This window comes from Microchirus variegatus, assembly GCF_963457635.1.
Source record: "Microchirus variegatus genome assembly, chromosome: 15".
Classification (NCBI taxonomy): domain Eukaryota; kingdom Metazoa; phylum Chordata; class Actinopteri; order Pleuronectiformes; family Soleidae; genus Microchirus; species Microchirus variegatus.
This window is the reverse complement of record NC_139816.1, coordinates 24531425-24558457: the sequence shown is the minus strand read 5'-3', so window position 1 is coordinate 24558457 and position 27033 is coordinate 24531425. Positions and strand designations below refer to the sequence as shown.

Genomic DNA, 27033 nt, shown 5'->3' with positions numbered 1-27033 from the left:
TTTGTTTGGGGACACAGGAGCTGCTGGTCTACTGCTGCCTCGTGTGGTCACTTTGTGTCACCGAGGTCAATCTGAACAAAGGATTTCAAACACTGAAGTGACAAAATAAGACATTTGGACTTAGTGATGGAGGCAGCAGTGGATCAACAACTCCTGTGTGTGTGTGAGTTTTGATGATGAACATGAAACAATGTAACAATGTAACAATGTAACTGTAACACAACAAACAAACAAACAAACATAGACTCACATCTGTTATTCGTGTTATTCATGTTCATACCAGTCAAATTGTGACAGACAAGTAGAGGAGGAGGAGGATGAAGGACACCAGATCAGAAGGCAGTTACATCACACACACACACACACACACACACACACACACACACACACACACACACACACACACACACACATTAAATACCTGATCAGGTGTGTGTTTTTTCTCAGTGATGAAGATGAAGAAGATGATGAAGGTTCAGTCCTTTTATCCTTTATTTCACTCTCTCTCTTTTTGTCCTCCAGCCTGTTGTTTGGATGGATTATTGGTTTTTACTCCCATCAGGCCCCGCCCCCTCAGATTAACACTGTCATCCCGCCCCCAGGGGTGCACACATACACAAACACACACAGCTGTTTGGATTTAGACAGACATTCTCCTGCAGAGAACTGTGTGATTTGTAGTCAAACAGGATGATGGGTTCAAAATCTGTAGGAAAAAAGAAAACTTTATAAACCAAATAAACAACTTAGTTATTATTGTGGCGCCTCCTAAAGGCCAGAGGCTGCAACAGCAATTACACAGTGGTTATAATATTCATCTATTTATGATTAAAAATAAAGAATAAACAATCATCGTTATTGATTTAAAGGACATCAAGTGGTAAATAATAAATGAATAATTGAATGAATTAATGAAGATATGCAAATCGTCAAAATAATGTTTTTTTAAACAAAGAAAACGTTGTTTAGTTTTCAGAAGTGCAGAAAACATTTGAAACATTACCACGTCCTCTGATTGGCTGAGGCAGCCGTCACTCATGTGGTGGGCGGAGTTTAGAGAGAGAGAGAGAGAGAGAGAGAGAGAGAGAGAGAGGAGTTCCAGAACGACGGTGTTTTTCAGCATAGAAAAAAGGAACAAACAAGAGAAGAAGAGTGATACTTTTACGTTCTACTGGAAAACTGCTAAAGAAGAGAAGAAGAAAAAGAAGAGAAGACAAAAAAGAAGAAGAAAAAAGAGAAGAAAGAAAAAGAAGAAAAAAGAAGAGAAGAAGAAAAAGAAGGAGTGGAAAAGTTCATGGATAGAAAACATGTAAATAAATTATTTTCTTTTTTCACCATGAAGACACGTGGAGCTCTGAGGTGGAAGTGGATCCAGAACCAGGACTGGGTTTAGCTCTGGACCAATAAAGGATGTCATCAGAAGTGGCTGCAGGTTTGGTCCTCAGGGTCCTACTGCCCCTCACTTTGACTGCAGGTAAGACCAGAACCAGAACCAGACTCAGAATCCTAAGCCAGACCAGGTATTGTGGTTCTCAGTCTTCAGACCAGAACCAGAACCAGACTACCCTTATAGTCCTGAAGCAGACAGACTGTTGTGGTTCTCAGTCTTCAGACCGGAACCAGAACCAGACTAGTCTAATAGTCCTGAAGCAGACAGACTGTTGTGGTTCTCAGTCTTCAGACCAGAACCAGAACCAGACAAATAGTCAAGACAGATTTTTGTGGTTCTCAGTCTTCAGACCAGAACCAGATCCACAGCCATCTTGGTCATAAATGACTGTTGTGATTTGAATGAGAGCAACAAAGTAAACAACAACATTCAGCTTTTCATCACAAACATCAGGCCTGATCTGATCTGATCTGAACTGATCTGATTTGATCTGATCTGATCTGATCTGATCAAACTGAACTGAACTGAACTGAACTGAACTGAACTGATCTGGTCTGATCTGATCTGACTGAACTGATCTGAAAACATTCCGCATTTCATCACAAGCATTAGAACTGAACTAAGCTTTATGTATATTTATTCTAATCTAAAGTGTCCAGGACTGACTTTAACATTTAGCTGGAATTTCCCTTTAAAGTGCCTCACATTCCAGGAGGGGGAGGTGTGTGTGTGTGTGTGTGTGTGTGTGTGTGTGTGTGTGTGTGTGTGTGTGTGTGTGTGTGTGGGGGGGGGTGTGTGTGTGTGTGTGTCTGTGTGTGTCTGTGTGTGTCTGTGTGTGTGTGTGTGTGTGTGTGTGTGTTGACACTGCTAACCACCCACACACACACACACATACACACTCTCTCTCTCGCTCTCTCTCTCTCTCTCTCTCTCTCTCTCTCTCTCTCTCTCTCTCTGAAAACCAGATGTGACCTGAAGAAGTGGAACCATGTGTCTGTTGCGGGGAAGAATATAAGGGTCGCACACGAGTAACCTCACAGTGTTCATGTGTTCATCACAGTGTTCTTCACCGTGTTCTTCACCGTGTTCTTCACAGTGTTCTTCACCGTGTTCTTCACCGTGTTCTTCACAGTGTTCATAACAGTGTTCTTCACAGTGTTCATCACAGTGTTCATCACAGTGTTCTTCACCGTGTTCTTCACCGTGTTCTTCACAGTGTTCTTCACCGTGTTCTTCACCGTGTTCTTTACAGTGTTCATCACAGTGTTCTTCACCGTGTTCTTCACCGTGTTCTTCACTGTGTTCTTCACAGTGTTCTTCACCGTGTTCTTCACAGTGTTCTTCACCGTGTTCATCACCGTGTTCATGTGTTCACAGCTTGTGTGTTGCGGTACAATGGATTCTCTCTGGTCTACGTTCTCCTGCTGCTGCTGGTGCCGCTGCTCCCTGACCCCTCCCCCAACACAGGTATGAATAATATACCTATATCTGAATAATAATCACATTGATTAATTCATTGTCACATGTTTCACTGATGATATCATATTAATTATACGTTACATAGTGATGATGTCATTCTGACACAATGAAACCAGACCAGACCTGCTACACAACGGCACACACACACAAACACTCACACAGACGTAGGATGTTCGTTTCCTGAGGAAACAGAGACAATGAGGTTGTCCCTGGAGTGGACAGGATATGTGACACACACATACACAGAGTTAGGACCTCTGGTCCCACAGTGTGTCATCTTTGTGAGGTCACACGGACAGCCCATGGTCAATAGGAAAGGTACTGGGCTTGTAACTGGAGGGTTGCTGGTTCAAATCCTGGGAACAGACACAGATAAGTAACTACCCTGGTCATCTTCAATCAAACTCCATTCATTCATTCTTTGTCTACTGCTTTATCCTCCATTGGCTGGTGCACATCCCAGTTGACAGAGAGGCGGGTTCACACCCTGGACAGGTCACCTGTCCATCACAGGGACACATAGCGACAAACAACTGTCCACACTCACAGTCAATTTAGAGTGTCCAATTTACCTAAATCTGCATGTTTTTGGACCCATGCACACACTTGACCTGTGGTAAAAGTCACGTGACCTGTGGTTAAAGTCTGCTGATTGGTCAATGATGGTCACATGTTTATACCCAACACGTCAAACAAATAAAGTAAATACTGAACAACAAACCAAACAGGAAGTGAGACAAATTCAGCAAAATAAAAGCACTAATCACCATGTTGTTCCCTTCAGGAAACACAAGTCGCTGTGTGATGGCGATGTTTGTCTCCAGCCTCCTCTTCATCCTACTACAGTCCTTCTTCCAGGTTACCACGGCAACGCTGCAGCCTGAGAACAACTGTAAGACTCACCTGTCCGTCTGTCTGTTCAACCATCTGTCTGTCTCTCTGCTCACCTGTCTGTCTGTCTGCTCACCTTTCTGTCTGTAGGTACATCGTGGCAGAAGTCTCTTGCTCAGCTCGGCCTGGTAAGGTAAGAATGACATGTAACACACAGAGGTGCATTGTGGGTTAGTGTGCTGAGGAGGCAGAGTCCTGGTCATAACTACAATAAACATGTCAGACAGGAAGTGACACAGAGTCACAGGAAACATGACATCTGATCTGTGTGTGTGTGTGTGTGTGGGGGGGGGGGGTGGCAGTAGGAGGTTCAGACAGTGTTCTCCCTGTCTGGTCAACATGGCTCTGTACACACACTCACACACACAGTCTCAGTCAGAGTTCTCAGTCACTCTCATGTCGTATTCACAGCAGTTCCTCTAATTCCAATTCTATTTTGTTTGCTCAGAAAGTCCAGTTCATTTGTGAGCCGCACCAAGAAGTGAACTCTGGTCCGCCAAAAACATAGGTCTTGCAGATGCAGGAAGCGGACTACAACGCAGGGCATTGTTGGTAAACATACAACAATAGCTGGGAAATGTGTGCGTCCGTTGTTGCAGAGTATCTGTGTCGTATATTCATATAAAACTATAGGATTTCTTACAGCTCCATGTTTTGCTCTATGGAGGATACAGAAGTTGTCAATAGTTGAGACACCTGAACCTGAACTATCCCTTTAAAATAATTCATCCATCCATTTTCTACCCCTTCATCCTACACAATTTCGCTGAACTTTGCAATGACAATTAAAGATATTCTATTGTGCCAATCTCAGCCAACATACGGCGATAGGCGGGGTCATGCCCTGAACAGGTCACCTGTCCATCACAGGGACACACATATGGTGCATATCCACTGCCTCGCCTCGCAGCCGTGCAGTGATGAGAGATGCCTACGTTGTTGAGTAGGTACTTTTTTTGTAGTTGAAATACAAACTAAAAAGTGCCAAGGCGAGGCGAGACGAAGGGACTCAGGACTACTAGTGCAAATGCGCCAATAGAGACAAACAACCATTCAGCCATTCACTCTCACACCTTAATCTAGAGAGCCACTTTACCTAATCCCCATATTGCTTGTTTTGGACTGCGGGAGGAAGCCGGAAAACTAGGAGGAAACCCAGGCACACAAGGGGAGAACATGCAAACTCCCATGCAGAAAGCCCTTGTTCCAACCGAGGCTCGAACCTGGGTCTGCTTGCAACAAAGGCAATAGTGCAGCAACTGTGTGGCCCCTTTAAAATTATGATAAATGAAGATTATCTCTCTCTGTCTAGCTCTCTGTCTCTCTCTCTCTCTCTCTCTCTCTCTCTCTCTCTCTCTCTCTCTCTCTCTCTCTCTCTCTCATCCTCTCTCCCTCTCAGTCTGACAGGAAGTGATGCAGGTTCTGCAGTGAGACAGGTCCTTCCAGATGTTGGTGTGTTGATAGTTAGTCTGGTGACCTGGAGACTGACTGTCAGGTTACATGGTGACACACACACACAGGTAGAACACACACACACACACACACACACACACACACACACACACACACACACACACTAATGAAGCAGGTGTAACCTTGTTAAGTCTCCCCCTCTAGTTTCTTAACAAGGTTAGTTTTCTATTAGCGTGTAACTCAGTCGGCGATTAATAACTGTAACCTTGTTATGACACAAACACACACACACGGCTGCGCGCACAGACTCTATAATGATTAGGTTTCAGGTTTAATCTATTTAATATTTGTTTGTCTGTTAACATGAAACCAGACAAACTCTAATGAACTGATCCTTATGTTTTCAGCCCCAGCAGCAGCAGCAGGAGGAGGAAGAGGAGTTTGACTCTGTGCTCAGAGAGGAAGAGGAGGAGGAGGAGGAGGGGACAGAGGAGGAGGAAGAGGGGACGGAGGAGGAAGGCAGCAGGAACAGGTTTCTGGTTGAACTGGAGTCACTGATTTGTAAAACCAGACACTTTGTGGGAAACATGACAACAACTGGAGGGAAAATCCTGCTGACAGCTCTACTGGGACTTACAGGTAACCATAGCAACCTGGAGAAAACACTCAAAGATCACCATAGCAACCTGGAGGAAGCACTCACAGGTCACCATTGAAACCAGATGTTGAACTAAAAGTTACCTCAATGCCCCGCCCCCTTGCCCTCCCTTTCCAGGTATCATGTTTCCCTCCCTCTCCTCCCTCCCCTACCTGCTTTGTTTCCAGGTGCTGTGTACATGGTGGGCGTGGTCAGGACAAGTCCCACCTTTCCTCTTCAGGTGTGTGTCAGTGATGTCAATGGTCTATTCCTCTGCCCACTTCCTGCTTCTCTACTGCTACCAGCTGCCTTCACTGCAGGAGGCGTGGCCTCCCAACTACACCTCAGCCAGGTGACACTGCTCCTGATGTTATTATTGATTATTGATAAAAGGCGTTTTCCTCTGTCGTGCGTTGGGTCTGGATATGATGATTGATTATTGATTTTTGGTTGCAGTGTATTTGGTCTGGTGCCTGTGGTGGTGGTGGACTGCGCTGCCCCCTGGAGGCTGGAGATGAACACTGAGCTCAGCTGGTTTCACTTCACCAGTCCTCTGCTGCTGCTGCTGCTTCTCCACACGGTGGCCAGTCTGAGGAGGAACCAGGTGAGGACCAGGTTTTCATTGACCTGTCAGGCTGTCACGTAGGCTCTTCTGATTGGCTGACGCTCTCATGCTCTTCAGCTCATTGATGGTGGTGGTGTAGAGAGGGCGGAGTCAGCAGTCGGGGGGAGCAGTGACATCATCACCTCCACCAGTAACTTGAGTGATGAGGTCAGCGGTGACATCACAGCAGAGAGGCGGAGAGAGCTGTGGAGGAGGGCTCACAACAGTCCAGAGTGCAGAGAGATGTCATCAACCAATGACAGCCCCTCAGACTCTTTTGCCCCGCCCACACAGAGTACTGCTTTGGGACTGGATGTTAACTCCACGCCCCACTACTCTCTCAGCCAATCGGGTGAGTGTATGGTTTGACATCGTTTGACATCGTGTGACATCGTGTGACATCGTGTGACATCGTGTTTCAGACACGCTGGAGACCTGTCTGTTTGAAGGAGATGAGTGGGAGGAGGAGTGCGGGGGTGAGGCAGGTGAGGCGGGTGAGGGTGTGGTCAGCGCCGCCTCCATAGCTTTCAGCTTCCTCCTCAAACAGAGTTACATCTGTGCTCTGATCGCCATGATGGCGTGGTCAATCACATACGTGTCCTGGCTCACCTGCGTCCTGCTGCTGTGGTCATGTGTTCTCTGGATGATGCGAGAGCGTCGCCACTACACGCTGATGTCATCGCCCTGGCTGGTTGCCTACGGCAATCTGCTGGTCATTCTGCAGTACGTCTACAGCTTCCCACCGATTCAGGAAGTCCCAGGACTGTTTCCCAAAAAAGACGCCCCCTGCAGGGAGCTCATCTCCAAGGTACTTTATACCGTAAAACTGCAGTCATAGTACTGATCGAACCCAATTCTCTGTAATCTGATTACGAATAATACAATTAACCCTAAAATTAATCTGATTATTTGACAGTCTAATATGGTTTCAGATGCATGGCATTGTATGTATTCAGATTATAACCAATCCAATCCTATGTAAACTGATCTGATTACCTGCTGTTGCAGTTGTTGTGTCTTCTGACCTTCTGGCTGTTGCTGCGTCAAGCCATGACTGAGAAGAAGGACAGAGAGACAGAGACACAGCTGTCCACCATCACTGTCCATGTGGAGGGTGAGACGAAGGAGGTGTCATATGAGGAGGTTCTACTCATGGGGGGCGGCTCTGGAGGAGGAGTCCAAATGGAGGCTCTGGTTACCGTGGTAACCAGGATGTTCATTAAATACTGGATCTACGTCTGTGGAACAATGTTCTTCTTCGTCAGTTTTGAAGGAAAAATTGTTCTTTATAAAGTAATCTACATGGTCATGTTCCTGTGCTGCGTCGCCCTCTACCAGGTAAAACTGCAGTACTGCATGTATGATAAGTTATGTTCACAAACACCTGTTCATCTCTGCCTGACTCTCTGCCTGTCTGCCTGTCTGTCTGTCTGTCCCCCTGGCTGTCTGTCTGCCTGCCTGACTGCCTGACTGCCTGACTGTGTCTCTGCAGCTGAACTACGAGCGCTGGCGAGCCTTGCTCAGAGGATTCTGGGTAGCTGTGGTGGTTTACTCCATGCTGGTTCTGATCCTGGTCTACACCTTTCAGTTTCCTTCATCCCCTCATACCTGGAGTTACTATACTGGACTCAGTACTCATAGGTAATCTGATCAACAGTTTAGTCAGATTAGTGAATTAACCTGATGTTATTGGTTGGTTCATGTGTGACTTTGTCTTTCTAGGTTGGAGGACATTGGTTTGGAGAAGTTCTCGGTCTCAGGGCTTTTCACCAGGATCTTTATTCCTGCTGCTTTCTTACTGGTACACACACTCACACAGTCACACTTACACTCACACACAATCACCACACACACACTGTGTTGTGTTGTGTGACTATGTTGTTGTGTAACATTGTTGTTTTGTAACATTGTTGTTTTGTAACATTGTTGTTTGTCATGTTGTTTTGTAATGCTGTTTAGTTACGTTGTTGTTTTGTAACATTGTTTTGTGACTATGTTGTTCTGTAGCATTGCTGTTTTGTAAATTGTTGTTTTAGACTTAGACTTGGACAGACTTTGTCATTTGGATTTCCAACAAAATAAAATTTCGTTTCAATTGCACACAGGACAACAGGAATAAAAAATGGCAGTATGCACAGTCAAGAAATAGATATGCAAATATAAAAAAGTATTCATATAAAAATCCCGTAGATAATATAAATAACTGAACTTTTGAATGTAATACAAATAAGAAAAGTACAATAAATGATCTTTTGTCTGAAAGACAAATAAAAAATTAACTCTAAAGTAAAAGACAGCTAAGAGGAGATAGTGCTTTGTATATGTGTGGGTGAGGAGGATAGAGAAGGAGGAATGGTTGAACAGTGTTCAGCAGTCTAATGGCATGTGGAAAGAAGCTGTTGACAGCTGTTGAGTCTGGCTGTTCTGCTCCGCAAGCTGCGTAATCTTCTTCCAGAGGCCAGCAGTAAGAGCAGTCCATTTTCTTTTGTGACTTTGTCTTGTAACGTTGTTGCGTGACTATGGTTTTTTAACGTTGATGTTTTGTTTGTTGTTTTGTAACATTTTGTAATTGTTGTTTTGTAATATTGTTTTGGTGGCATTGTTGTTTTGTAACGTTGTTTTGTAACGCTGTTTTGTAACATTGTTGTTTAGTAACGTTGTTGTTGTTGTCTTTGATCTACAGGTGTGTATCGTCCATCTTCATTACTTTCATGAGTCCTTCTTACAGCTGACCGACCTGAAGACAGTGGTGGACACACACAACAGCACCATCACTAGGTAACACCTTCTGTCCTGACAGTGTCCAGATGCACTTTCTGTCCAATTGAAACTAGTCTTCAAACCTTCTATCTTCACTAGTTAGCTGTAGGTTAATCTTCATTTCTGACTAGTGGATAAATCCAGGTTCTATTACTAGTTCCCAAACCTCTGTAACTAGTTCCCAAACCTCTGTAACTAGTTCCCAGGACCTCTATAACGAGTTACCAGACCCCTATAATTTGTTCCCGGACCTCTGTAACTACTTCCCAGACCTATGTAACCAGTTCCAGGACTGCTATAACTAGTTCCAGGGCCTCTGTAACAAGTTCCCAGACCCCTGTAACTAGTTCCAGGACCTCTATAATTAGTTCCCAGACCTCTGTAACTACTTCCCAGACCTATGTAACTAGTTCCCAGGACCTCTATAACGAGTTACCAGACCCCTATAATTTGTTCCCGGACCTCTGTAGCTACTTCCCAGACCTATGTAACTAGTTCCAGGACTGCTATAACTAGTTCCAGGGCCTCTGTAACAAGTTCCCAGACCCCTGTAACTAGTTCCAGGACCTCTATAATTAGTTCCCAGACCTCTGTAACTACTTCCCAGACCTATGTAACTAGTTCCCAGGACCTCTATAACTAGTTCCCAGACCCCTATAATTAGTTCCCAGACATATGTAACTACTTCCCAGACCTCTGTAACTAGTTCCCAGGGCCTCTATAACTAGTTCCCAGACCCCTATAATTAGTTCCCAGACCTCTGTAACTACTTCCCAGGACCTCTATAACTAGTTCCCAGACCCCTATAATTAGTTCCCAGACCTCTGTAACTACTTCCCAGACCTCTGTAACTAGTTCCAGGACCGCTATAACTAGTTCCCACACATCTGTAACTGGATCCCAGATCCTGTACACACCTGTCTCTCTCTCACTTGTCTTACTCTCACCTGTCTCTCACTTGTCTCGCTCTCATCTCTCTCTCTCTCACCTGTCTCTCTCACCTGTGTTTCACTTTCTCCCTCACCTGTCTCTCTCTCGCCTGTCTCTCACTCTCACCTGTCTCTCTCTTGGTAGGTTGGTCCACTCTGATGGCAGCCTGGTTGACCTGTCAGTGTGCGGAGCTCCTCAGCTTCTCCTGGAGGAAGAGAAGAGAAAAGACCAGATGGAGACAGAGGTGAAGACAGAAGTAAAGACAGAGGTGAAGACAGAGATGAAGTCGGAGGTGAAGACAGAAGTGAAGACAGGAGACGAGTGTGAGGAAGAGGAGGAGGACTACCCCTGTGGGTTTGACAGGGAACCCTTGTTTGACAACAGTGCAGGTAAACATATTCTATTATCACAGCTGATGTGTTGAGGGTGACACAGGACACAGACTCACGGTGTCTCATCCTCAGTGCTGGTCTCTTGGAGGTTGGTGGTAGATCGTCTCGCTGTCTTGTTCCTGCGCCTCCTCTTCTCCTTGCAGCGCCTACAGTGCCTCCTGTGGTGGTTTCTGGAACTACATATCATGAAGTTTGTGTCCTGCTACATCATCTGGGTTTCTGTGAAGGAGGTCTGAGTCGCTGTCCATCTCATTGTCTGTTCTGTCTGTCCTTGTGTGTGTTCTGTCTGTCTTTGTGTCTGTTCTGTCTGTCTTCCTGTCCCTCTCTCTCTCTCTGCAGGTGTGTGTTAAAACCCACCCCTCTCTCTCCCTCCCTCTGTGTGTCTCTCTCTTCAGGTGTGTGTCTTTAACCTGCTGTTTGTGTTCTGTGTGGGCGTGGCTCTGCCCTGCAGGCCGTGGCGCCACCTGCTGTCAGGAGTGTGTACAGTTTGGACCTGTGTGGTGACCGTCTGTAAGATGTTGTACCAACTCAACGTCGTTCAGCCAATCAAATACTCCTCCAACTGCAGCATGGTAACATCATTCTGCCTGTCTGTCCGTCCGTCTGTCTGTTTTTCTGTCTGTCTTTGACCTGTCTATCTCTTCATAGCCAGACAACTCCAGCATCGACCTGTCTACCTCTGTTTTATACTCTGGTCCAGTTGACCCTGCCCAGTGGGTGGGGCTTCGTAAGACGGATGGAAAACTGCTTGACTACCTGAGAGTGAGTGAGCTGATGATGTTTGTCCTGTTGTCTCTGATAATGAAGACACATTGTAACATGCCTGTCCTGTTGTCTCTGATAACAAAGACACATTGTAACATGTTTGTCCTGTTGTCTCTGATAACGAAGTCACATTATAACTTGTGTCTTTGTCTTTACAGCACAACCTGATGATGTTAGCGCTGTTAGCGTTTGAAGTGACCGTTTACAGACACCAGGAGCTTTACCGCCTCCGCCATAACAAAGTCCCGCCCCCCACCAGAATGCTGTTTCAAGACATAACCAGGCAACAGCTGGACAACAACGTGCTCAGCTGTGTCAAATACTTCCTCAACTACTTCTTCTACAAGTTTGGACTAGAGGTGAGTTCTGGACTGGAGCTTTGGACTGGAGCTCTGGACTTGAGACTAAAACATTCTCAAATTCTCCTTCAGACCTGTTTCCTGTTGGCTGTCAACGTTATTGGTCAGCGGATGGATCTGTTTGCCGTGGGTCACGCCCTTGGCCTCATTACGGTCCTATCACATCGCAGGAGGAGGAGCATTGCCACAGTGTGGCCCAAATACTGCTACTTCCTGTCGGGGCTGTTGTGTTTGCAGTACCTGTTGTGTATGGGATTTCCTCCTGCGGCCTGTAAAGGTATAAATACATTGAGATTATATTTCTCAATAATCTGAGAAATAGATCAAATCTCTAAATTTGAGTTGTTTCAAAGTTTTAAATGTGTTTTATTTTCAGATTATCCGTGGAGACCTCCGTCTTCTAACATGGACTCTAACGTGGTGAAATGGCTTTTTCTCCCTGATCACCTGACTCCACCAAACCCCATCTTCCTCCTCTGTATGACATCATCATCATCGTCATCATCAGATATCACATGATGATAGCAGTAAACAGACGTGTGTTTGTTTGTTTACCGTCAGATGACTTCCTGCTCCTCTTTGGGGCGTCGCTGCAGCTGCAGGTGTTTGAGGAGGAGCTTCAACCGACAGTTCAGGTCCTTGCAGGAGAAAACAGCGAACTGGACGAAGAGGATGGTCAGATCTGTGATGTCATCAGACAATTACGTCTAAACACGGTCCCTGATTTCATGCTGTGCCGGTAAGCCCCACCTTGCCCCCATCTGTCCACCTGTCTGTCTCCCTGTCCATCTGTCTATTTGTCTGTCTACTTGTCCTTCCAGGTCTTACTTGGACATGATGAAGGTCATCATTTTCAGCTACATGTTCTGGTTTGTACTCACCATCATCTTCATCACAGGGACCACCAGGTGAGTGGGCGGAGCTACAGGTACTACAGGTAACATGGTACAGGGTTTGGTTATTTTTTTAAGAGCTGTGTGCTGCTGTCCCTCAGGATCAGTGTCTTCTGTATGGGTTACCTGGTGGCCTGTTTCTACTTCCTGTTGGTGGGCGGAGACTTGCTACTGAAACCAGTCAAATCTATTCTGGTTTACTGGGACTGTCTGATTGGCTACAACGTGTTTGTTATCACCATGAAGAACATTCTGTCGGTGAGAAGCTTCTTCGTCACATTTACTGAGTCTAATCATTCACAGAGCTAAACCACCTCAGGTGTTTCAGTTGTTGACAAGTGAAGACAAGTAGATGATTTGGGGCCAATTCCAATTCCTATCTTAACCCTCAAGCTCAACCCTTATCTTAACTGGCCCTCAAAACCAAGTGTTGAGTGTTATGTTGTCACTTAGAAATGGAACACCCCTTAAATGCAGAATAACGTGAAAGCTGCGTCCAGTCTGTCAACTCCAAAAAAGAAGAAAAAGGACACATTTACGTCACGATTATTTATTTATTATTTTATTTCAGTCAAGTTATTAGGTTGTCAGTTAGTTATAAGATGATATTCATACAAATACCACAACCACGGACATATTCAGCTGACATTTACCACACACCACAGAAGAAAGATCGTAAAATAAAAATAAATGTTACGCAACAATGACGTCAGTAATCCATAATATGGTCCTAAACTAAGATAATACAATGGTTTTCATCATTTTTATATCTCTATTAACAAAGAAAATACTTAATTTGTGTCGCACTCGCTTCGCTGTTTTCGACCCTCAACTTAATTTTTCTGAGAATCGGGACAGCACTTGCACTAGAGGGAGCGTGCATTTTTGAGATTGAGGGTTAAGCAAGGAATTGGAATTCACCCTTGGACTTGATTTGAAGATGTTTCACACTGACAGAGCTGTCTCTCTCTCTCTCTCTCTCTCTCTGTCCCGCTGTTCCTGTGTAGATCCTGGCCTGTGGTTTCATTAAATCTCTTGTGTTGAAGCACTGTTGGTTGATCCAGCTCTTCAGTCTGGCCTGTACCATCAAAGGATACACCAAACGTCAGTAAAGCTGCCTGTCTGTCTGTTTCTGCACCTCTCTGTCTCTCTCTCTCTGTCTGTCTGTATCTACACCTGTCTGTCTCTCTCTCTCTGTCAGTCTGTTTCTACACCTGTCTGTCTCTCTGTCTGTCTTTCAGCGGAGCAGCAGAGCAGTAAACAGTGCGAGTTGCCAAGCGACGAGGCCGGTATCATCTGGGATGGCGTCTGCTTCTGTTTCCTGTTGTTACAGCGCCGAGTTTTCAGGAGTCACTACTTCCTGTATGTGGTTCTGGACCTGAGGAACACACAACTGCTGGCCTCCAGGTACACACACACACACATACACATACACACACACACCTTCTGGCCTCCAGGTACACACACTGACACACACACACAGCTGTGTTAATGGTGTGTGTGTTGCAGGGGGGCAGAGCTCTTTCAGGCGTCCACAGTGAAAGCTGTTAGAGCAAGACTGGAGGTAGAGAAGACGTCCATGGACCTGCTGAAGAGACAGTAAGACATGGACACGTTGAAGTGCCGGTTATGTTCAGACTGGGATCAGGACCACTGCTGTACTGCAATGACCCAGGTCCAGGTCCTGGGATGAACCAGGTTCTGGTCCTGGACCTGGTTCTCAAACCTGATCTTACCCGTGACCTGTGTTGGTTTCAGGATGGAGAGAATAAAGTCTCGACAGCAGAAGTTTCGCAGAGGAAAAGAGAAAATGTTGAGTTTAAACCAGGACAATGGCAGCGGCCATGACGGTGAGTAAACAAAGGTGTTGTCATGGTTACAGACCGGGGACACCTAGCCGTTTTCTTTAAAATGTCTGATTTCAGATCAAGAACAGAGGAAGAGTCAGCGACAGAAGCGATGGTGGAGACCGTGGGTCAACCACACATCCAGTGAGTGACCTATGACATCATCACGTACACCAATCACAGCCCTGTGTTAGAATGATGTCATCACTCTGCGTCTCTGCAGTGGTGAGGAGCGGAGACTACTACCTATTTGAGACGGACAGTGAGGAAGACGAGGAGGACGAGAAGAAGGAGGAGGACAAAAGGGAGAAGCAGGAGCCTCCTGAGAAGTCAGCCTTCCAGGTGAGTCCACAGAGTTTTCAACCATGTCCATGTTTACAAACAGTGATGTATTCATCTGTGTCGTCTTCGTCTTTGTCTTCACCGTGTTTGGCAGTTTGTCTATCACGCCTGGATCACAGACTCCAGAACCGCCATGAGAGCTCGCCACAACCAGAGGAAACGCCGCGAGAAGACGACTTCTGTCGGGAGGAAGGACGAGGACGGAGGACGTGAGGAGGTGGATAGAGGAGGTGAGGATATTTGGTTTTCAAAGTCTCTTTATTTGGTCGCTTCAAGGAAAAAACAAAATTGTCACTCAACACAAGGTGAAAAAATCTATATGAAAATAAAAAACGTAGAAATTTAGAATTAACTTATAATAACCTCCCCACATTACATAAAACCCCACCCAATGCCCATGTGTGACAAAAAAATCTCAACATTTTCTGCCATACCACCCTTAGTCTGGCTTTAATCAGTCCTTCTAGAATCAGCACTGGCTCAATAGTACAAACACCCTGTTCCCTGTTCTTTCTCGTCATGCCAGATAAAAGGTTCATGAGTGTCTGGACAGCTTTTTTCTTTGGACAGTATTTAGGTCCAAACAATGAATGCACCATCAATGACATTTGTGAGAGAAGAGCATCCTATTTTAAGGAAAAACTGACCTGAAGGACACAAACAAATCTTTGAAACTTGCTTTAATGCCAAAAAGTCATCACATTTTAACATTGGTTCAACTAACCAGTAAAAAACACAAAACCTTCATCACTCAGCTCGTTTTCCTGACCGTTAACTTATTATAAACCAGTAAATAAAATTAATTTGATACAACATACATATAGCTGGTTTACAGTATATTACCTGCTACTTTAGGTCATTATGGACGGTACCTAGTCTCTTACCTGCTGAATCTGCGGTGCAGCCGTGCAGGTACAGAGAACGTAACGTCCGAAGAGGATGATACCATTTGTTAGGCGGGGGTGTTTTCATTTTCATTAAAAAAAAATATATATAAACTACAGAGTATGTTTTGCACATTATCTAAGCTTATCAAAGACTCAATAACAACATTTCTTACTCCAAATTTTAGGGGGAGTTGAGTCTCAATTTACAAACTAAAAAGAGGCTAGCTTCGCCCATGCCCAAGTCCGTGGAACCACATCTTCAACACATCAAAAAGTGGTTTTAAACGGGAGCATTGAACAAATAAATGTGGAAGACAGAACCCAAAATCCTCCCCCAGCCCTGGATTTAGATGTGCTCTGTATCTGTTCGTAGCTATTGCACCCTGTGCAATCCTCCATTGGAGGACTGCGCTCCACTTGTCCACTTGTACAGGGATCTGCATTCCGTAGAAGCGTTTGGGCCAAAAAACACAGTCCACCTTGACTCCTTTAGCCTACCAAAAAGTTCATGTTCAAAACCTTTACACAGACCTGGTAGATGGCTTTCTTCTTCCCTCCAGCATGACATTTATTCAGGTGAGGAGTTGGGAAGGACAGACGGAGGGACGACCTCCCTCCTTCCACGCCCCCACAGCTGGGGAGATTGACAGGGAGGGAAAAATGTACTCACTGCCCTCCGTTCATGAGTCACAGAAGTCGTTGTCTCTTGTAGCTGCTTGACGTGGTTGTGGTAAGGAAGCACATAGACTTCCTCCACCACTCTATTAATGAGCCTGGCAGAGGTTATCCTGATAAGGTGGCCCAGCTTGGTGCAACCCGTCACTCTGAGGTTGGCTTTTAGACTGGCAGACTGTAGAGATTGTGTCCCGATGAAGTCACTGAAGAATGGTTCCTCGAATAACCACATACCCGGGGACTCACTGATGTTCCCCTTTAGCCTTTATAATGGGCCATGCCTCTGCAGTACCGAGCTGTAGAACAGTGTAAGGCTGCATAAGTCCACAACCACACTGGTTGTAGGAGGAAAAGCTGTTTGTCAGTCAGAAGGAGGCGATCTTTTCCTGAATATCAATAAGTCCCTGCCCTGTAATGGGTGTGATTTGGACCCAATAGCAGCACAATGGTCGCAGGTATCATTGGTAACAAACTTTATTGAGCTCATGTGCAGGAACAATGGTGGCCGCTGCAACAGTCTCTGGTATTGGAGGTTACCAAACCAAACCTGAACACTGGTGAGTAACTGAGTCCGTGAGACTCAGTCTTGTACCCACTCAGTGAAAGAATAATCAGAGTCACTGAACTGCAGGTAGCCACGGAGGAGACAGGAGTAGCAATCACTCTGAGCTGAATCAGGTACACTGTTGACGAAAGTTGAGAAAACTCAAAATTTCAAGGCAACTTACTGCAATCAATTTTTGAGTTTTCAGCCCAACAAAAGATGTCCAGTTTTTAAAAAGTTCCATCAACTAATATTATTTTGTGAGACAAACTTGTAAGTTAGAGTTGTGCTAAATCAAATTCAAGATTCCCAGAGTTTGATCTTCATCATCATATGATGAAGGTGTGACTCTATACTCTAAAAATACTGTTTGTCCAACAGGTGGTGTCATAGAGGTGATGGAGGAGGAAGAGCAGGAGGAGGAGGAAGGAGAAGCGGAGGCGAAAGAGGAGGGAACAGGTAGGAGGTGTCAGACTGACTCACCTGTCACAGTGAAGTGATGATGGTGATGATGATCATGATGATGAAGGTGATGGTGATGATGTTTCAGAGACAGTTCTTCACCGGTTCTCCAACACGCTGCGGTTCTGCTGGGTTCTGCTGTCGGCTCTGCTGGACTCTCTGACCCGGTGGCTCAGTGGTCTTTGTCAGGAACACATCGACATCTCCACCGTCCTGAGAATTGAGCACTGCATGCTAACACACCAGGCTAAACAGGTACACAAGTGTCCTCACAGTTGTGAACCAAACCAAAGAGGGTTGATCCACTTCACTGTTTTCCTCTGTGGTCATGTGATCAGGGTCATTTACCGAGCAGAGAGGCCATCAACATTTACTACCAGGAGCAGATAATGAAGGCGTCCAGAGAGTCCGGTCTGGACTGCCGGGATGAGACACATGAAGAGGGAGTGAGTCCTGATACAGATGAAGAACTAGACCCAGACTCAGGAGCAGGTGGTCCAGCAGATTCACATATTGAAAGCGGTCAAGAGAGAGAACCAAGAGAAGACGATCCAGGTGAACCAGAATCTGAACCGGAACTGGAGGCGACTGTAGAAAGAGACTGTGTATGTGGTTCAAAGACAGAACCAGGACCAGGAGCAACAAGTCTTTATCAACCACAAGACTCAGCAGAACCCGCACCTAAACATATCATCTCTAAAACCAGCCAAAGACCTCGACCCAAACTGTCTCGGATGGACTGGGTGGACTCGTCTTCATCAGAGGAAGAGGAGTGGAGTGAGACACAAAGGTTCGTCCTCCAGTATCAACATAATCAATGATCAGCTGATGTGAGGACGAGTTGACCTGTTGTCACATGTCTCTTCCTTTCTGTTTGTCCAGTGGTGACGACAAGAGCGAACCACTTCCTGTTGACACACAGTGGACACACACCTTCACAGGTGCCTCCTCCACCTCCTCTCTCATCCTCCCCCCTTCTTACAGCACTGCTCTTGGGCTGGATCTTCAGGCTGAGGACAGAGGGAAAGAGAGGGACGGGAGGGGGGAGGCAGCGTCAGGGGAGATCTGTGACTTCCTGTCTGACTCAGTCACCACTTCCTGTCTACTGGTGCCTCGCACTCAGGAGCTGACGGCCAGTGAGCTGCTGAGGAACAGGTAAGACAGGTGAGTTATCAAAGTCAGTCACACTTGATGACCACTTCACACCGTTTCTCTGTGTTCCAGAACATTCTACAATGACGAGCTGGAGGCGTCCGACTTTTTCTATGACAACCAACCACAGCTGCTGCAGCTGTGCTACTCCCTCTGGAACATCCTAGCAGCCAGGTAAACACCTAACAGGTGACTGTCTGTCAGGTCAGCTGATCATCTATCAGGTCAGGTGATCATTTGTTTAGACCACACTGAACTTCTCGTTTCACATTTCATTTTCTGTAAGTTGTTGAATAACCTTTATGACCAGATTGAAGTCCGAGCCTGAAGCTCTGCCTCCTCATGTGCAGGTCAGAGACAGTGTGTTACCTGGTCATTGTATTGAACCACATGGTGTCGGCCAGTTGTCTCACGCTGGTGCTTCCTGTTCTGGTGTTTCTGTGGGCCATGTTGTCTGTCCCTCGACCGAGTAAAACCTTCTGGATGACGGCCATCATCTACACAGAGGTCCTGTCTCCTTTATTTATAATCCATACCTGTGTATAACTAGTACTGATCAATAAAGGTGATTGATTTTCTATCGACAGGTCACCATCGTCATTAAGTATTTCTTCCAGTTTGGTTTCTTTCCATTTAACCAAAAACTGGAGGTGGACCGTTCCAAACCGTTCCATCCCCCAAACATTCTGGGAGTGGAGAAGAAAGAAGGTTACGTTCTGTATGACCTTCTACAGCTGCTGGTGCTCTTCTACCACAGAGCTACGCTAAAGGTAATGCTACAGCTACACTAAAGTGTTAGAGATAGACTGCTCGTTGTTTTAGATTGATACATTTTAGTTTGTACATAACGCTGACAATAAAAACAGTATTATAATATACTGTATATAGCTATGTCTGTATATAGATACGTATATACAAATATAGATGGATAGAACTTAAACTTACAAAATACACTCAACAAAAATATAAAGGCACAAAGAAAAACTTGTAGTTATTGTTATGTGACAAAACAGAGTAACTATCCAAAAAAACAGTACAACTTTATCAATAAAGTGGCTTTAATTTACGAGCATTTGGATCAATTTCAAAACAAAAGTCCTGGAGTAATGGCAGGAAGAACACAATGGGGATCAATGATCCAAGTTCACAAACTTCAATAACCACCATGTCCACCATGAGCCTCATGCAGAGCGGTACACCGGCGACACATGGACATCACCAGGTTGTCGATCGTGGCCTGGGGGATGTTCTCCCATTCCTCCTGCAGAGCCACTTGAAGTTGGCGGCTGTTCTGGGGAACTGGAACTGGAACCCGCTGGCGGACACGCCTATCCAGAACATCCCAAAGGTGTTCGATAGGTGACATGTCTGGTGAATACGGCTTCATTCAGTTGAGTTGCCACAGCTGTCAACCCAGCACTCAGCATGCCAATGGCACGCTCCCTCATGATTTGTGACATCTGTGGCATATTGACAAGTGACAAAAGTCCACATTTTGGTGTGACCTTTTATTGACCAGACCATAAGGAGTGTATGTGTACTGGTCACGCATATTGACCACCACTCTGCCATGCTCCATGACTCTTGTGAGTTGAAATACTCAATCTGAGAATGTCACTTGGCCAATAGGAGTGGCCAAGTGACACTGGACTACAGGGTTTGAGCAAAACAAATCATTCCATAAACAAATGCATCAAGAATCTGAGCAAATGTCATGACATTCTATTTTTGTTCACCATTTCAAGTTTGTGCATTTTATTTTTGTTGAGTATTCATCTCAACTCCCTTCTTCTAATGCTCCTCCTTCTTCTCCTTTTTCTCCTCCTTCTTCTCCTCCTGTTCCTCCTCTTCCTCCCTCTTCTCCTCCTCCTGTTCCTCCTCTTCCTCCCTCTTCTCCTCCTCCTGCTCCTTCTCCTCCTCCTCCTTCTTCCTTCTTCACAGTGCCATGGACTCTGGGACCAGACTGTTGTCATGGAGCCAGACACTTTCGGTCACCATGACGACCAGGAGACCCCCACTGACCGTACATCACCTGTGGGCGGGGTCGACGCAGCCAACGCCCTGCGACGACGAGGCAGGAGACGAACGCGATCTAGCTCCACCCAATTGCGCTCTCCTGCAGGTACAATCAAACACACCTCAGGAGGAGACACAGACTATTGATCATTTGAATTCTTGTATTTTCTGAGCTAAGGTGGGCGGGGCTTTGTAATGTGTCCTCAGGTAGCGTCAGCTCTCAGCCTCAGGTGTCCACGACCTTTGACCTCTTGCTGCAGAAACTCAGAGAACTTTCCATCAGAGCCAAACGTTTCTCTGTCAACAGGTAAGTTAATGCTCACCTGGAGTGGGCAGAGCCATCTTATTATCAATACTATCAAAGGCGGGATCTGTAACGGATCAATACTTTTGATACCTACGTTTGTTACTATGGCAACACAACTACTGTCTATAAACACATGGAACTGTGTGTGTGTGTCTGTCTCTGTCTGTGTGTGTCTCTCTGTGTATGTGTGTGTGTGTTTCTGTCTGTTATTCTCTCTGTGTGTGTGTCTCTCTCTGTCTCTGTATGTGTGTGTGTGTGTATATATGTGTGACTGTGCGTTCCTGTGTGTCTGTCTGTATGTTTCTCTCTCTCCCTGGGTCTCTGTGTGTGTGTCAGGTGTGTGTCTGTGTACCGTCCCGTGTGTCTCTTCTTCAGAGCTCTGGTTCAGCCAGAATACAGCGCAGTCACAGACGTCTACGTCCTCATGTTTCTCGCAGACACCGTTGACTTCATCATCATCGTCTTTGGTTTCTGGGCGTTTGGAGTGAGTTTTTATTCTTTGTGCTCATTTGAATAAAGTTTGATTTTATCTACGTTACAACCATGGATGTTTATAAGCACTTCATATAGCCCTGCCCCTTTGGCTCCATGCTGGTGTCACTGTCATGCTTTGTATTTTGGTTTAAATTTTTAAGGTGGTTTACAAACAAAGCTATCGTAAGTTACTATTATAATTAATATAATTATAATAAAATATTAAAATAAACCTGCAGACTCATGATCATATTATTAGGAACAATAACAAAAACGTTTAAAAGTAGTTTTATAACTCAATTCAACTAATTCATCACATTTATCAATAACATTATGAACAGATAGTTTAATTCATGTGTTCATCAGTGGTGAAGTGACAGCAGGTCTCAGGTCATCAAACGGTCACAGCTCCACAGTCCACACAGTCATTAGTGTCTCGATGTCCAGGACTGAACACAGTGATGTCAGTCTCCTCTCCTCAATGATTCATTAATACATCGATAATAAGTTTGAAAATAAAATGTATCCTTAATAAAAAAAAAAAATTGAACTCACGTTTAAATAGAGACTTTAAAGTTTGAATCAAAACAAAGATATTTCATGAATTTCTTTGTTACCTCCTGATCAACAATTAATGTCTTTATGGTTATTTACTTATGTTTGCGTATTTCACTCACTCACTCACTCATTCTTCATTCCAGCTGGCATAGGGTGAAAGGCAGCGTCACCTGTCCATCACAGAGACACATAGAGACAAACAACCATCCACTCTCACACTCAGGGTCAATTTAGAGTCTGCAAGAGGAGAATCTGAAAGACACTTGTTCTGACTGGGACATGAACCCGGGTCTTTGTTTGTTTGTTTATGTTATGTTTGTGTGTTGTTGTAGAAACACTCAGCAGCTGCTGACATCACGTCGTCTTTGTCTGAAGATCAAGTTCCTGAAGCTTTTTTAGTCATGGTCCTCATCCAGTTTGGTATGTCTGCCTGTCTGTCTGTCAGCCTGTCTGCCTGTCTGTCTGCCTGTCTGCCTGTCTCACTGCTGACCTGTCTGTCTGCAGGTACCATGGTGATAGACCGTGCTCTGTATTTGAGGAAAACAGTTTTGGGGAAGTTGGTTTTCCAGGTGATTCTGGTTTTTGGGATTCATTTCTGGATGTTCTTCATCCTGCCGACCGTCACTGAGAGGTAACTGACTCCTTGACCTCCTGACCTCTTGACCTATGTCGTGGTCACCTGCAGTCCAAATGTAAACTCTCTCTCTCTCACTGTGTGTGTGTGTGTGTGTGTGTGTGTGTCTCCAGGCGCTTCAATCAGAACTTGGTGGCTCAGCTCTGGTACTTTGTCAAGTGCATCTACTTTGGACTGTCGGCATATCAGATCAGGTCTGGATATCCAACACGAGTCCTGGGAAACTTCCTGACAAAGAGTTACAACTACCTCAACCTGTTCCTGTTCCAGGGGTAAGTGAGTCCAGCTGAGTCCAACACCACCATAACAACAACACACACACACACACACACACACACTGTCCCCTCCCACTATGACGTCACGGCAGTGTCAGGTGTCTTGTTTCTGATGTAATAAACAATTATCGCCCCCTGGTGGATGTTCAGCAGAATACATGTCAACACAATGAGAGTGATGGAATAATGTTCTCTGTGTCTGTTTGTCTTTCTGTCCATGTGTCTCTGTGTCTGTCTGTCTGTGTGTCTCTGTGTCTGTCCATGTGTCTCTGTGTCTGTCTGTCTGTGTGTCTCTGTGTCTGTCCATGTGTCTCTGTGTCTGTCTGTCTGTGTGTCTCTGTGTCTCTGTGTGTGTCTGTCTCTGTGTTTCTATCTGTGTCTGTCGGTGTGTCTCTGTGTCTGTGTGTCCATGTGTCTCTGTGTCTGTCTGTCCATGTGTCTCTGTGTCTGTCTGTCCATGTGTCTCTGTGTCTGTCTGTTCATGTGTCTCTGTGTCTGTCTGTCCATGTGTCTCTGTGTCTGTCTGTCCATGTGTCTCTGTGTGTCTCTCTCCGTAGCTTCCGTCTGGTCCCCTTCCTCACTGAGCTCAGAGCAGTCATGGACTGGGTGTGGACGGACACAACTCTCTCTCTGTCCTCATGGATCTGTGTTGAGGATGTTTACGCCCACTGCTTTGTCTTAAAATGCTGGAGGGAGTCAGAGAAGGTGTGTGTGTGTGTGTGCGCGTGTGTTTGTGTGTTGATGTGTTGACCTGCGTTAATCTGTGTTGATGTGTTGACCTCTGTTGATGTGTGTGTGTCCACAGCGGTACCCTCAGCCTCGTGGTCAGAAGAAGAAGCGCGTGGTCAAATATGGAATGGGCGGTCTCATCGTTCTCTTGTTAATTTGTATTGTGTGGTTCCCACTTCTCTTCATGTCGCTGATCAAATCTGTGGCTGGCGTCGTCAACCGACCACTCGATGTTTCTGTGACCATCACACTGGGCGGCTTCCAGGTCAACTCACTGTTCAACAGTTATCCACATACTGTTTTCAGCCATTTTATCACCACAGTAACTGGTGATGCTGCATCAGTTACCATGGTGTTACCTTAAGTTATCTGGAGAACTACTGTTTCTTTAGACTGACATCATGTCAATAATGATGATGTCATCATGTTGACAATACAGCACCAGTTACCGTGACAATGTTGTTGACGCTGATGACATTGTTGAGGTTGATGATGACATTGTTGACGTTGCTGATGATGCCATTGATGTTGTTGATGATGTCATTGTTGACGATAATCACAACATTGTTGATAATTACATTGTTGATGTTGTTGACATTGATGATGCATTTGTTGACGTTGATGATGACCTTGTTGATTTTGTAGATGATGACATTGTTGATGACGTTGATGTTGATGATGTCATTGTTGTTGATGTTGTTGTTTTCTGGCGGTGGTTGTTTACAGCCCATCTTCACGATGAGTGCGCAGCAGAACCAGCTCAGAGATCTGACAGAGACAGAGTTCAACACCTTGGTGAACTCGTACAGTTACACACCTGTAAGCTCTCACCTGTTCTCACTCTCACTCTGTGTCCAGTGATGTCCCGCAGTAACGCCACGCCTTGTGTTTCCCAGAGTGCTTTACAGTTCCTGGAGGCATACACACATGAGGATGTGACAGTGGCGGAGCTGCAAGGCAGCAGCAACTCTCTGTGGACCATCAGTCCTCCGAGCAGACATTACCTGAGTCAGGTTCTCCACCTGGACCACTTTCCCCTGACCGTTTCCTGGACCGTGCAGAGGTTAGAATCAGCCGGTCATCACATCTTTGACCAAGTGTCCAGATTTCACCGACGTGAAATGTGTTTGTGTTAAACAGGAACCTAAGTCTGGGGGCGAAGGCGGAGCTTGCGTCAGGTAAACATGTGACCTACCTGGACAACCAGACCCGCCTGGAGCTGATCGAGCTGCTGAATGGGACCAGGACACTTCCTGTGTGAGCAGAGAGGGCGTGGCCTAATCACTTCCGTCATTAGCCCACATGAAACCAATTTGAAGTGATTACATCGCTGATGACAACACAGTGAAGTGATAACATCATGTCATGTTTTTGTCTGCAGGGTAATACAGGAAGTGTTTCCGTGTTTCCTCCGAGCTCCGAGTGATTCCAACGCCAAACCCATCGAGCAACTTTACCCCGGTGTGACATCACTTTACATTCATGTGTTCATTTTCAATTCCTCTCATCCAATCACGTGTCTTCTCTGTTCAGACGATAGCTACAAGGACATCCTGCTGGCTCTGGAGAGGTCCATGAATCAAACCAGAGAGATTCGTGAGTGGTGGATTGTTGACCAACCAACTGTCGGCCTGGTGCCACTGCAGGGCAGAACTTCACTGACTGACAAGAGGGAGGCGGGGCTTCAGCTCTTTGTGTTCAGTGACAAAGTCAGTCCTCCGAGTCTGGGCTTCCTGGCTGGATATGGGTAAGCAGTAACATCATGACTTTATGATGTCTACAGAAACAGATCACTTTTGACTGACTTTAAATCTGATTACCTGTCTCAGCATCATGGGTCTGTACGCGTCAGTGGTTCTGGTAATTGGAAAGTTTGTCCGTGAATTCTTCAGCGGGATCAGTCACTCCATCATGTTTGAGGAGCTTCCGTGTGTCGACCGCATCCTCAAACTGTGCACCGACATCTTCCTGGTAAATTTAACCCTTAATCTGATTACAGCACCACTGTCAAAGACTATTTCTGTAATCTGATTACATCACCACCATCGATGAATATCTCTGTAATCTTACAGCATCACATTTAAAAAACAGATTATCATCTCTGTAAACTGATTACTGCATTTCCTTCATAGTCCCTTGACTATATGCTCATTTCTAATCCCGGGGGTCATGGGCCACCTTCAGTATTTAGAAATTGTCATGATTTGCAAAGCTACTTCTTTTGTTCATCAGATTCAGGCTTTAATAATCTGGCTACTTGTACTGCAGTAATCCGATTGTCTGACATGTGACCTGTTTCAGGTGAGAGAGACAGGTGAGCTGGAGTTGGAGGAGGAGCTTTACGCCAAACTGATCTTCCTGTATCGATCTCCAGAGACTCTGATCAAATGGACTCGACGCTGACGTGGCTCCTTCAACGATCCTCAATTTTTAATCTTCAGAGATTGTTCTCACCGTGTTCTTCAGATGTTCTCCATACATTGTCAAGACCTTCTCGTGTTCACCAGACATTCTTCTCATGTTCTGCACATGTTCTCCATATGTTCTTTTAAACATCACCACAAAGAACAAAGAAACCATCAGTTCTTCAAAGATTTCAGGAAATGTTACAGAAAGATTCCTGGAATCATCTGGAACATCAGTGGAACGTTACCTGGTTGATGTGAAGCTGAGACTTAAGCCTAAATTGATCTCAGGACAAAGTCACTTAGTAGACTGTTGGAGTATTACAGTATTATTGATAATGAATGATTGCAGGGAAATATCACATCCTGGAAAGCCTGGAGTTATTTAATGTGACTTTTAAAATCCTGAAAAATCACAATTGTCCAAATGCTGTGGGAAATAATCATCACCTGAAAGTATGTGACTGGTGTTGAAGGAGTAATTTTCCAGGACCTGCTCCAGGACCTTTTCAATGACTTGCATACAGCTTTACTCACTTGTCTTCTTCACGTCTAACCTATACTACTTGGATTGGACATGAAAAACGAAGGATCAGGCAGAAGAGCAACACTGCAGATGTCAACTGATACCAACAACCAATGAGTTCAGTGTCAGCGCTACATTAGCTCAGTGTCAGCACTACATTAACTCAGTGTTAGCAATATGCTAGCTCAGTGTTAGCACTACATTAGCTCAGTGTCAGCGCTATGTTAGCTCAGTGTTAGTGTTAATAAATTAATCAATATAATTTCTCAGGATCAACAGAATCAATAAGGTGAAGACGATCAATCACAAGGGGGTAACTGAAAATGGCTGCCTGATTGGTCACAATGAAATGTAACACTGGAAACAGCATATTAAGTCCACACTGCCTCCTGGTGACTGAGACTGGAAGTGCAGTTATATGTGTTGGTAATGTCAAAACTGTTAACCCATTAAGAAAGACACACAGAACCAGAACCCTGATCCAGTCCAAATCCCTGACCAAGTCTAGAGTCAGAACCCAGACTGGAAACAGAACAAAGGTGTGACAGTAAAAGTTGAACTTTATTGTTATTTGTTGATCAAAATGATTGTGAGGTCATAAACTGACCAGAGGAAGACATCGAGTGTTTGACCACACAGTCGCTTCCTGTGAGACGTGATGTTGTTCAATTGTGCTGTTATTATAGA

The 27033-nt window shown here is 45.2% G+C and overlaps 1 protein-coding gene across 1 annotated transcript; it reads left to right on the top strand.

Annotated features, from left to right (window-relative positions):
• Positions 1-1165: 1165 nt before the first annotated feature.
• Positions 1166-27033, top strand: LOC310937724 (piezo-type mechanosensitive ion channel component 2-like). The gene is given in 54 exon segments (XM_083902056.1): positions 1166-1474; positions 2768-2857; positions 3654-3761; positions 3851-3893; positions 5160-5280; positions 5596-5812; positions 5949-6162; positions 6267-6414; positions 6493-6766; positions 6837-7222; positions 7423-7752; positions 7907-8055; positions 8137-8215; positions 9098-9192; positions 10249-10501; positions 10504-10548; positions 10550-10726; positions 10892-11068; positions 11145-11258; positions 11420-11620; positions 11693-11897; positions 11997-12098; positions 12182-12359; positions 12442-12528; positions 12615-12771; positions 13521-13617; positions 13755-13920; positions 14023-14112; positions 14272-14363; positions 14439-14504; positions 14584-14702; positions 14797-14932; positions 17190-17267; positions 17359-17525; positions 17609-18060; positions 18153-18425; positions 18495-18596; positions 18773-18929; positions 19010-19192; positions 20364-20544; positions 20646-20745; positions 21082-21229; positions 22110-22197; positions 22282-22408; positions 22525-22683; positions 23244-23391; positions 23492-23680; positions 24142-24234; positions 24312-24478; positions 24556-24672; positions 24797-24876; positions 24949-25162; positions 25245-25386; positions 25717-27033. Coding segments are annotated over 54 exon segments (8247 nt in total). The 5' UTR covers positions 1166-1410; the 3' UTR covers positions 25819-27033.